This window comes from Stegodyphus dumicola, chromosome X2 (assembly GCF_044657685.1).
Source record: "Stegodyphus dumicola isolate Sdum_Otavi_A_Nest chromosome X2, ASM4465768v1".
NCBI lineage: Eukaryota > Metazoa > Arthropoda > Arachnida > Araneae > Eresidae > Stegodyphus > Stegodyphus dumicola.
The window spans coordinates 61,759,304-61,772,162 of NC_140781.1; the positions used below are offsets into that span (position 1 = coordinate 61,759,304).

A 12,859-nucleotide genomic window follows, 5' to 3' on the forward strand; every position below is an offset into this window, starting at 1 on the left:
AAACAGGAAATTTAGGAGTGGAGCTGTGGTTTTAGGAACTCCAGTTTGCATTCAGTTTGCATCTTCTTTAGATAGCAGATGTAAGATTTTTTGCACTGGTTAAGAGAGTTAAACTAATAGTGCGATATCTTAGAGAAAAAAGTTTTCTTAACAGAAGACGAGTATATTCGAATTATAAAGCCCATGAATGACTATTTTGACACTGGAGACACTAGATTTAAGTGAAAATAGGGATTTTGATACCAAAAGTTTGTCAGAGACTGAACTGGAAGTTTTGCTTTGCTCTCACCTCACAATTTAGCACAACAGTGGTTACTCCATCACGAATTCAATCTACTAAGTAATTGAAACCTTATGAATTTACGGGAATTGCAGAAGTAAATTTAATTTAAAGTTTGCCAATAAAATTGACTTATATCTGAGAAAATTCCACAATTTTTTTCGATAATCTAATGAATATAATAGTTGAAGAAACTAGTAATGTCTATGAACCAAAGATGAGTGAAAATTCCCCTTCATTCAAAATCAACATACCCCTGTAGATGTACCTAAAATGGCGAGATTCCAGCAATTAAGTATTCTGCTGGGAATAATTATATAATATTTAATCATATATTTTATTATGTATGTTTAGATATAAATTTAAGTAAGTTACAATATTTCAGCAAAACAAGTCAAATATTTTATTTTACATTTATTTTAATTAAAATTTTTCAGAATCTCTTGATATTCTATATTTATGATTATATTAATTTTAAACATAATTACAGAAAAAATTAAAACAATGAAAAATATTTTAAATGAATTTTTTTAAAAAAAGTTAGGCTTAGCGGCGTGAAATACCTATCTTGCGAGATCATACTACTGCAACAACACCATCTCCAAGGCGAGTTTCGCTAAGTGACATGTCGTCAGACAGAGTTACATGTTGTAAGATTAAGTACTGATGTATATATGATACACTCATCGAGATGGGGTGAATGGACATTATCTCTTCCATAATGTTATATAAAATGCCTGAAGATAGCAGAGCTTCACCAGAAAAATAAGATTACAGGGCCAAATCAATTTAATATTGAGGTAAACAGCTAAGTCTTTAAATTGGTGTGATATTGGCAAGTTGGCAAAGGTTTTTTGGTGACTAACTTGTGTCACCAGACTTGACAACCATTTGGTGTCATTTCGGCTCAGTCCCTGCATAACTAATTAGTACTGTAATTAATCCATATATGTAACTGTAAACGCATCTGGCTCTTGTATGTAATTTTAACCATATATACCTTCCAGGAAATGGAAGATACAAGTGACTTTTTGGTGGCGAGGGAAAGCTATACAAGCCCAGAGAGAGCATAAGCTCCCAGTTTCTAGCTCAGAGCTAACTGCACTTTTGTGAGATCATGTGAGCTTCGCTCTTTGCATTGTATTGTGTTTAATGTTCTTAGTAGTTTAAAGTGGTGACTACTGACTGTGTTGTCATACTGAGAAGAGCTGTACCAGTACCTTATGGGATGTTCTAAAACTGTAAAGTATTTTTTCTGTGAAAATAAATTTTATGAAGCCATTATCGGTTTTGTGTGCATTCAATCCATTACCAAACTGAATGCTACTTTTAAAAGCAACTGATATCATTCCCAGACATTCGAAAGAATTATTTTAAAATTATTTTCAATATTTGTATTAACTGAAATGCTTCTTTATTTCAATAAATATATTCATTAATTCTCAGATATAAATCAGTCGCTTCAAGTAGCAAAACTTTAAAATTCTTTCAAAAGTTTTCAATCAAAATTTTCCTTTTTTATGTTTATGTGTCATACATAAGTAAAAATTAAAATGCTTAGTATATCAACTTTTGAAAGTTACATTCATGACTGTTCCTTACTTAGAACAAAGTGATCAAAACAGTCATATATTGCAAAGCAGGGAATAATAAAAATTCTTTATATTGAATTACTAGCAGCTTCGCTGCCAGCCTTCGTCTGCCTTTTAAATATACCGAGAAAATGGCTGAAGGGAACACCAAACGTCAAATTTAAAAACTGCGTAGAATTTTACTCTGCAGAACAACTTCATAAAAAAAAGTTATTACGTATAACAAAATTACAATGAAATAAGCAATATCTCTTAATAAAAATATTAATTATCCTAATAAATAAATTAACCAACTTTCCTTTGCAAAATTTTACGAACTAAAATGATATAAAGAAGGTTTAAGAACTTTGTTTCCTAAAAAAATTACTCAAAACTTTGCAATATCTTAAAAACAGTGAAATGAGCAATAAATAACATAAAAGAATACAAAAAAACAAAAAATTCTGAAAAGCAAAGTATAATTAATATTTTATCTTATATTTTCAAGAGAAAAAAATTACAATGAAATAAGCTATATCCCTTAATACAAATATTAATTATCCTAATAAAAAAATTAACCAACTTTCCGTTGAAGGAAAAAAAATCATGCAAAACTTTTCAATATCTTACAAACAGTGAAGTAAGCAAAAAAAAAACATGAAAGAAACTCAAAAAGCAAAAAATTCCGCGCAGAATTTTGCTCTGCAGAACAACTTTATCAAAAAAAATCAATAAAAATGTATTATATACAGTCAAAAGTCTTTAATCCGGACCTCAAAGCTACAAACTTTCTGCGCATGCGTAAATGCATAATACCTTTACGTATGCGCTTTTAATTTATAACGGACGGTATAAGCTAAGCTAAAATTATCTAATTACAAATTGCGTTGTTCCTTAATCTTCTAATTGGATCTGGCTTATTATTTTTTGCAGACTGTTAGAACAATTTCATAAAAGTAAGGTTGAACTTTTGATTATGTCAAAAAGAATTTCCGATTCTCGAGCTGGCAAAGGATCTACAAAGCGAAAGCATGTTTCGATGTCCATCAAACAAAAAGTGGAATTGCTGCAAAATATGGCTAAAGGCATATCCTTTGTTTCTCTAACCATTCCGAAATCTGTTTATCAATTTCACGCTGCTCTGCGAAGGGGGGAGAAACGTTGCGGTGCGCAATGAACTGGAAGTTGATCTGTCAGCACTATCCTTATCTTCAGGGCAGATGTTTTTATTTTATTCTAAGATGATCAAGTCTGAATTAAATTCGATTCTTATTTTTGTGAATTTATGTGGTGACAGCGGTATACACATCGTTCAGATAACTTGAGGCAGTTTTTGGATGCTGTTAAGGAGCTCTGTGCGTCACACGTACCAAAGAAACAGAAATTTTTAAATAAGGTTAAGTCTATATTTCCTTTTTTTACTGCATAGATTAGATAACATGCATTTCCATTCTTATGTTATTTCCTTGTTTGATTTAAAATGCAGTTTATTCAGATAATATATTTTTGTTTTAATTATGTTTCACTGCATTATGTTTTGGATGCCCTTTTACTAGAGAGGGCGTTGGACAGAAACAGGAATGATGCCAAAAAATCACCAATTTTGGCAAAGGGGAACCCTGAAATATATTTTTACCTTTTTAGAATTCAGGACCTGCAAAGATTGCACTGAGTGCCAAAACGTGCCATCTCCCCACCACAACCTCTCAAGAGTCAAAAGTGTGATCCTGGCCAACACAAATACAAGTTCAATCAATGTACGGTTATTGGTCACAGTGTAACTGTCTAACCAGCAAGTATTTGAAAGTGGCATGCAGGAATATATTGTTGGGGAAGAAAAATCACATTTATTACACACCTGCTTTTGTTGAGTATTATATTCTCCCTTCCTAGATTTTATTAGAGAAGCTGGGAATTTATTTTATTATTTTATCCATTTACTTAGTTATTGGTTGTTTGGTGGTCTAGTGATCCAGATATTAGATCATTCTGCACATTGGGAGTCCGGATTTTGGGACTTTGCACTGTATTTAAGATAATTAAGATAACTGTATCTTTGCACTGTATGTTAAATTATTTGCCATTTGCCATGATATCAATGGCACTACAAGAAATGCAAGACTCATTTATATGATTATGAATAGGCATATGTATTTTAGTCTAATGCTTGATCATATCAATCAAGCTTAATCTGCAAAAATAATAAATTATTCATCATTAAGCAATGCAATTATTTAACAAACACAATATATTAGTACAGATATTCCTAATATTCATTTGGAAACACTCCTAATTTGACGAAACATTTTTTAAATAGGTGAAGTTCAGCCTTAGACTAGTATTAATTTTAGATAATTAGATAAGTGTGAAACAACAACATAGATTATTGTTTTAGCTACAATACTATTCTGCTAATGTAATGATTATAATTTGTAAAATAAATAAATCAATTTAAAACAAACACAAATAGGTCAACTGCATTTAGAAAGAACTCGCACACATAACATAAACTTTATCAGAGTAAAACCAGGCATAATTCGGAGGTTATTATTATTTTTAAAAGATAAATCTTTGTCTAGCAAGTACTCACAAATGGGACACCAAAATCTTGAGCAGGTCTCACTTTAAAAGTATAATGCAATGTTTCAGGTTCCACAATCTCAAAATAAATATCTTCTTTTATACCTTTAACATCTTCAAAACCTACGATATTAAAAAGAACGATCAAAAGATACACATTTTGACTTATTCAAATTAAAATATTCGGTACTTTTCCGTTTTGCCGGCGCAAGCGATAAAGTCGCCAATAATAGTACAACCGATGCCAAACAGAATATTCTCGCTGGTAACCTTTTAAGCCTCATTTTCAAAACAAGTCGCAGCTTTTTCTTATCAGATTGATTGTTTCTTTCAATACTGGCATACAATTACATAGAATTTTTATCAGATAGTTCAGTTTTATGTCTAAGGCCATTTTCGGTAATTAAGTTAATTAGGATGCAATCACAGCGCTTAACCCGAAGCCGAAAATATAGAAAAGGTAAAGTCAAGGGTTAAATTCATCCATTCTAACGAGAATGCATTAGCGAAGTAAAGCACTGCAGTTTTACATAATTTCTGAGTAAGCTATTCGTACGAATTGAAATATTTCTTGCATTTAAACTTGTGATCCAAATTAAGATGTAACTTGAAATTAATGTAGATAAGTACTGAGAGCATTAGATTTTTGTAGAGTAGTTTACGTGAAATGAGATCGCTTGGGGTCACGTGATATGAACCGGCGAATCAGGATGTTGAACCATGAAAGCATAGTAAATTCTTAAATTAATGTCTTTTTACAAATTTATTGGCTTTTTATAAAATTTTAAGCGATATTAAAATGTTTATGCCTTCAAAAAAAGAATTCTTAGAACTAACGTTTTTTTAATATTTTTTATGTGTATACTGTATGTTGTCGCCAATAAAGTCTGCTTGGCGAGATTTGCGCCGACGAAACGGAACCAAATATTCATATGCTATAATACATTATGATCTACAGTGGTATTATTTGTTAACATATTCTCGACAATGAGCATCATACAAAATCTATATCCACATATAAATAATAATTATAAAAATAAATAATACAAAAATCAAATGTTACATTGTTTAATTATTATTATGATATTTTACAACTGTTTTAATAAAGTATGAAAATAAACAGTATCTGGTTAGAGGAGACTGAAGGATACCCCTTGTATTATCAAAGTTGTTTCAGTTATGGTAACATGAGTAGTTGAATGTTCAGTAAATATACTTTTACCTAGAATTGGATGCTCCTTTGACCTTTTTCAGTGAAAATATATCAATGTGTACTTTATAAGTCAAGGGAGTGCGCAATGCCTAATTTGAGAAATTCTGTGATTTTTTTTTTAAAGTGAAAATAGGTCAATAATTAGGATACCGAGTTTGTGTAATTCTTTGACTTATTTTCTTTTTGTGTGGTGGCAATTTTTAGGGTTAAAATCGCCACTCGCTAAAAAGTCAAAGGAGCACCAATTCTACAATACAGGCAAACAAAAAAACTACATAATGTCAATAAACTTAACAATAAAATAACCAAACAATAAAATAACATAAAAAAGGCAAACATGTTATGAATTTAAAGCCAAAATAACAAGTCAAAGAATTGCACAAACTTGGTATCCATGTGCCGCCAAAAATCACCAATTTTTGTCACCGGGTTCCGTAAATATGCTTTATCTTCTATAAAAACCACTAGTGTGTGCAAAAAAAAAAAAAAAAAAGACTTATTTCCATAATGCAAAATGTTATTCCTGTTCTTATCATGCATACTTTATGCTTGGTAATTGTACATAATTATATGTTTACAAGATAACTACAGAGGTGATAAATAAAATAATTCGGTAAAAATATATTTACAGGTGCCCCCTTGGCGAAAATTAGCAATTTTCGGTGGTACATGGATATCAAGTTTGTGCAATTCTTTGACTTGTTATTATGGCTTGCGTAGTGGTGATTTTTGGTGTAAAAATTGCTGCTACACAAAGACAAAATAACAAGACAAAGAATTGCACAAACTCGGTATCCATGTAAGCATCGACCTATTTTCACTTATAAAAAAATCAGAAAATTGTACAAACTAGGCATTGCACACTCCCTTGACTTCGTCCATGTACACATTGACCTATATTCACTTAAAAAGTCAAAGGAGGAGCCAACAAAAAATATATAATCTCAATAAACTACATTTTAAATTAAACAATGAAGTTACATAAAGGAAATTCATTTTTGGACTACACAAAGGAAATATCCACTTACCTTATTTGCGAAATAACGTGTCTTCAGTCAAACAAAATTCCGGTTAAAAAATATAGTCTCTGGTACCCCTTGACGAAAATTGGTGATTTTTGGAGGCACATGGATACAGAGTTTGTGCAAATCTTTGACTTGTTATTTTGGCTTGTGGCCACTACACAAAACCAAAATAACAAGACAAAGAATTGCACAAACTTAGTATCCACACACACAAAAATGGCAATTGCACAAAATTTCGTGCATTGTGCACTCCCTTGACTTTATCCATGTACACGTCGACCTATTTTTGCTTAAAAAAATCCAAGAATTGCAGAAACTTGCATTGTGCACTCCCTTCACTTTGTCCATGTACACACTGATATATTTTCACTTAAAAAGGTCAAAGGAGCACCAATTCTACAATACAGGCAAACAAAAAAACTACATAATCTCAATAAACTGCATTTTAAACCAAACAATAAAATAACATAAAAAAGGAAAAACATGTTATGCATTTAAGCACTACCAAAAGCAAATATCCACTTACCATATTTAGAAGTTCTTTCGTCTTTAGTCTGTGGCACACAAAATTCCTTAACAGCATCCAAAAACTTTCAAAAATTATCTGAACTCGAATCCATATATCGGCGTCGCCACATCTGAACCTTTCTTCCTACAAAACCATTCAAATCCATCTAAGCGGTTTTTACATTCGACTAGACACATAACCTTCCTATATACAGGACACTTACCTTCATTTACACACCAGTCAATTAATGCTCTTTTTCCCTTTCGTTCCAAATCATACAGAAACTTAAAATTAATCTTACTACATTCAGCCATTCTACCGGCTAAACAATAAAGCGAACACACATCACAAAAGCGTTTACAAAACATCCAATGATTCAAAATTTCCCAGAATCATGCACCCGATTATGTCACAATAGGGATTCCATAACATTCAACTACCAGTTACCATATTGTAAAGATCAACCGTCTACTCTAACCCTTAAAAGTATTACTGACTTTTTTTTGCATGCATATCACCTTTACGGTACACTGTACAACAAAGATGTCTTGGTAAACGTATATTTTAAGGTACCCTTTGGAGAAACTTGGTGATTTTTGGCACTACATGGATACCGAATTTGTGCAAGTCTTTGACTTGTTATTTTGGCTTGCGTAGTGCTGATTTTTGGCACAAAGCCAAAATAATAAGAGAAAGAATTGCACAAACTCGGTATCTATGCACATTGACATATTTTCACTTAAAAAAATCACAGATTTGCACAAAAATGGCATTGTGCACTCCATTAACTTTATCCATGTATACATCGACCTATTTTCACTTAAAAAAAACATCAGAGAGTTGCACAAACTAGGCTTTGTGCACTCCCTTGAGTTTGTCCATGTACACATCAATATATTTTCACTTAAAAAGTCAAGGGAGCATCCAATTGTACACTATAGGCAAACAAAAAAATACATAATCTCGATAAACTACATTTTAAGCCAAACAGTAAAATAACATAAAAAAGGAAAAAACCTGTTATGCATTTAAGCATTACACAAAACAAATATCCACTTACCTCTGGGGCACACAAAATTCCTTAACAGCATCCAAAAACTTCCTAAAATTATCTGAACTAGAATCCGTATATCAGTGTCACCACATAAATTCACAAAAATAAGAGTAAAAAATATCTCACGTATTCTGGACTGTCCCGAAAATGGCTACTAAGTAAACCTTCATTTAGACACCAGTCAATTAATGCACGTTTCCTCTTTCGTTCTAAATCGTACAGAAACTTCAAATTAATCTTACTACATTCAGCCATTCTACCGTCTAAATAATGAAACAAGCAATGTATTTCCTAAGCACACATACCACAAAAGCCCTTACAAAGCATGCCACGATTCAAAATTTCTCAGAATAATGCAAATGATCATGTCATAATAGGGTTTCCATAACATTCAACTACTCAGGTTACCATAAATGAAACAGCAACTTGGCAATAAATTAAACAACAACTTGGTGATAAATGAAACAACAACTTGGTGATAAATGAAACAACTTCACAATAATACAAGGGGTTCCCTTTAAGTCAACTCTAAACCTAAAATTATCTGAACTAGAATCTGTATACTGGCGTCGCCACATAAATTCAAAAATACGAGTTAAAAATATCCTATGTAGCGATGTTCAACCATACGCATTTCCTTCCTACAAACAGGACACCTAATAATGGCTACTAAGTAAATCTTAATTTACATGCTCTTTTCCCCTTTCTTTCCAAATCGTACAGAAACTTCAAAGTAATCTTACCACATTCAGCCATTTTATCATCTAAACCACTAAAACAGCAATGTACTTCATAACCAACACGCGCCACAAGCCCTTATAATAAATCTTTTCCCATAATTCAAAATCTACCACAATCGTGCAAACAATTATGTCATATTAGGATTTCCCCAACATTCAATTATTCAGGTTGCCCTAAATGAAACAACAACGTGGCGATAAATGAAACAACAACTTCGTGATCATACAAGGGGCACCCTGCAACTACTCTAACCAATAATTCAAAACTGGTGACCAGGAAAAAAAATGAACTGATGAAACTTCACAATTACGAATGTTCTACACAGAAAGTTGATCACATGAAAAAAGCTCAGATGATATATTTATGCATAAAGAATACTTTTCATACTATTTTCAATTTATATAAAACAAATTCCTGCTCCAAGATTTTGTTCCATATCACGTATTCCAACACAAAAATACATTTTCTAAATCATGAACATGCAACAATCATTCCATCCAGCCATCTGTTGTTAATTTATGAATCAGCACTCTGTTCTTTCTCTATTTTGATATATTTCTAATACTGATATTTTTATTTAAAATTTAGCCTTTATTTTAATTTCCAACAAAAAAAAAAAAATAAGTGCAATTAGTCGTTCTTTCTGATTTTTCACATAATCCACTGAGCAAATGCATTCACAAATCAATAACACTATGTTGCCAAAATAGTTATATGCAACCCACGATGTTGCCAAAATGTATTTATGTGACAATTCAAGTATTCACACTGCAGACACTTGTTTCAGTACACACCGAATTCTACCATCCAAATTGAATGGTCAATTTCCTAATTAGTGTTTGTTTTTACACTAAGTAAACTTTTTTTTTTCCTTGTAATGAATCGTATTGGGGTTGTGATGTCTGCCAGTTGACGGAAAAGAAAATACTGCATTTCTTCAGAAATATGGCCTTCTGCCCAACAGTAGAGAGTGCAAAAATTTACACTTCATGTAGTTGTACTTCTTAAACAATAGACTTTTAAAAGAATGTAATATGAAAAATTACAAGCTAAGTATTAGAACGTGGGTTGCAAATTGATCTAAAAATTGTTTTATATTTTTTACACTAGCGATATTCATTTACTATAGGACAAAACCAGAGCTTAAATTGCGCCGGAGCCCACTGGAGCAAAGCTCTGATACTTCTCAGTTTCGATATAAATTAATTTCAGACGGAGCACACCGGAGCCTTAAATAAAAGGGCTCCAGCACTTCTTTCATGTAAGTGAAAATCAGTTTTAAGACATAAATTTTGTTTTATTAGTAAACATACCTTGAAAATCAATTCTAACTTCTGAATGCAGGCCTGTCTCTCACTCGCAATCAAACCTTGCACAGAGGTTGAGACTGCTATCACTTGTACAGTGAACTCTTACGTTTATTCTCACGTTGTATTCATGAAAATTTATTCAGGAAACGGATTCAGGGAAAATTTCTACTTGACAGCTAGAATTATATTAACAGGGCATCGCGATCAGAAAGTCTTCAACTCTTCCCTCTTTATTTTCAAAGCTACACTTTTCCATTAAATTTCTTTCCACATTCCGATACTGTTTCTAGAATTCTCCCTATTCTCCTTACGGGAGCTTTAATCATTTTACCTTTTTTCCTTGGTGCTGCAAAAAAAAAAAAGTGGCACCTGTCATCCCTTGAAATAGTTAGCTAAACCTCTAATCAGGGCTTATAAACTCGGATGGAGATCAGTTTAGCTGCTTCTTAGCATCTATGTGGAATTGTAATTCCAGCCGATGCGCCAAATATGACAAGGTCCAATTTTTTTTTTTTTCTATTTAACTATTTAAAATTAATTTAATAATTTATTAGATTTTTGTTCATCTCTTTACCTTTTTCTTAATTTTAATTAATTAATTGTTAAATTAAATTAATATTAATCTTAGTTTAAATTTATTATTTGATTATCTTAATTTAGCTATTTTATTTGTTACTTTTTTTTCTTTCCTACTTCACAACCTTCCATAAGGCTCCGGCACTTCTAATTTTAGAAATTAAGCCCTGGATAAAAGAATATACATCCATGAAAAATTGCAATTTATTTCAAATACACTAAAGAGACTAGTGTAACAACTGTTGTTGGATAATTATGGTAATGGCTAGCACAAAATGCCTAATTTATCCCTGATTTTTTTAAATTACAAAATTAGGTAATTCTTAGCTTTTTTATTTTATAGATTCATTGGTCTTTTATAGAATTAATAAAATATAATAGTAAATAAAATGGAGCAGTCATTGATGCAATAAAATTCTTGTCCTAGGCCATTTTTCCATTATGTAATTTCATATCTTAATTTACAATAAACATGTTGTAAACTGATAGAGGAAAAAAATCACCATCTGAAACTTGCTCAACTATATCTATTTGCTGTTACCATATAAGCATGTTTCCCCTTCATCATTTTCAGGCCTGCAAATATATGCACATTACCTGGTATGTTAGTATCTTAAATAATACACATCTTTATATTTTTTTTTTTTTTTTTTTTTTTTTTTTTTAATATACTCATCTCAGAATCAAACCAAATGCAAAAAAGAAATTGTGCACAAACAATTCCTGGCAAAAATATATTACTTTAAATACAGAAATTAAACTTTGAAGCTAAAATTCTAGATTGAACAAAAATTTTTCTGACATGAATAAAGGTTAAAAAAAGCAAATATTTTTACATTCAATAAGTATTAATAATTATTCATTATTTTCAATCATTTTCGAAATGCTACTTTAAAAAATAAATAAATTTTTAAAAAAGGGGGGAACTCGTATTTTTGTCCCCCTGAAGTACAATCAGTAATAAATACTACCCGCTTCATACAAAAATCAACAGGTAAAATTTCAAACAGCTTTCATAGCATTAAAGTAAGTGCCTGTTCCAGTTATTCAATACTCGCATAAATATCTCTAGTTTGAACTTTTAACTATTCACAAAATAAATGAACAAAAAGGAAATTTGCTGCTTGTTCCATTATTCTGATAACACAAATAAAAATTATTTTAAACTAAAATATATTCACAGAATGAAATCAAATATGCTCATCAAATATGGTCTCTTAAACCAAAACAAAAACAACCGGTAAATATGTAGCGTTACGAATTGCAAAACTGATTATATATTACAGTCATTTTAGAAGAGTTTAAAACTTACAGAATATATTATTTCATACCATGAATGACGGCAAGAAAATTTATATACAAGAAGATATTGCTTATAAAAAAATTACGTATATATGCATTCCGTAATTGTAAATTCGTATTCCTTATAATATCGTTTCTACAGCTGATCATAACTCTGCGTCCAAACAAATAGTATGAAAACAATAAATTAATTTATACATTTATCTGCCATATAGTTCACAATTAGCACAGAAAACGAACAAAATACATTATCATTTTGAATGCAACATTCATTCGCCAATGTTTAACTCGCTGTGGTTAGAACATACAGGAGGCGCTGCAAGTTCTCCAACTTTTTCAAGCAGGAACCGAAGCGCAGTGTTAAGTATAGGAGAATAAAAAAAATTTAAGAGATTTTATTTTAGATAAGATGTGTAAAGGAAAATATAAAAGTGGTTAGATTCCGACTTACGAAGAAACAGATATTGCAGTGTCAAGTGATGATGAAAAAGATATGAAAAGGCAAGAATTGTTTTAAAGTAAGTACATTTTCCGATTTGAAGAGCCGGATTCAAAATTCATTAAACTATATCCAAAGATCATTGAAGATTTTCTCAGACGTGTTGATAATAAAAGAAAGAAGAAGCGTGAAGAATACTTTGGAAGAATAAAAAGGAGGAAAGAGCAGAAAAGAGAAGATCTAAAACGTGTGAAAGATTT

The 12,859-nt window shown here is 31.2% G+C and overlaps 1 protein-coding gene across 2 annotated transcripts in view; it reads right to left on the reverse strand.

Moving 5' to 3' along the window:
• LOC118205710 (protease-associated domain-containing protein 1) overlaps positions 1 to 12,492 on the reverse strand; it is a 45,998-nt gene extending 33,506 nt beyond the window's left edge. Inside the window, exons 1-2 of one of the 2 annotated variants that reach the window (XM_085810081.1) lie at positions 12,190 to 12,492; positions 4,442 to 4,554 (exon numbers count right to left, since the gene is read on the reverse strand). In XM_085810081.1, the coding sequence (XP_085666207.1) occupies positions 4,442 to 4,554; positions 12,190 to 12,310 (234 nt within the window). In that variant the 5' untranslated portion in view covers positions 12,311 to 12,492. The remainder of the gene's footprint in view (positions 1 to 4,441; positions 4,555 to 12,189) is intronic. The other variant, XM_035378003.2, reaches the window with a different exon arrangement.
• Positions 12,493 to 12,859: the final 367 nt, after the last annotated feature.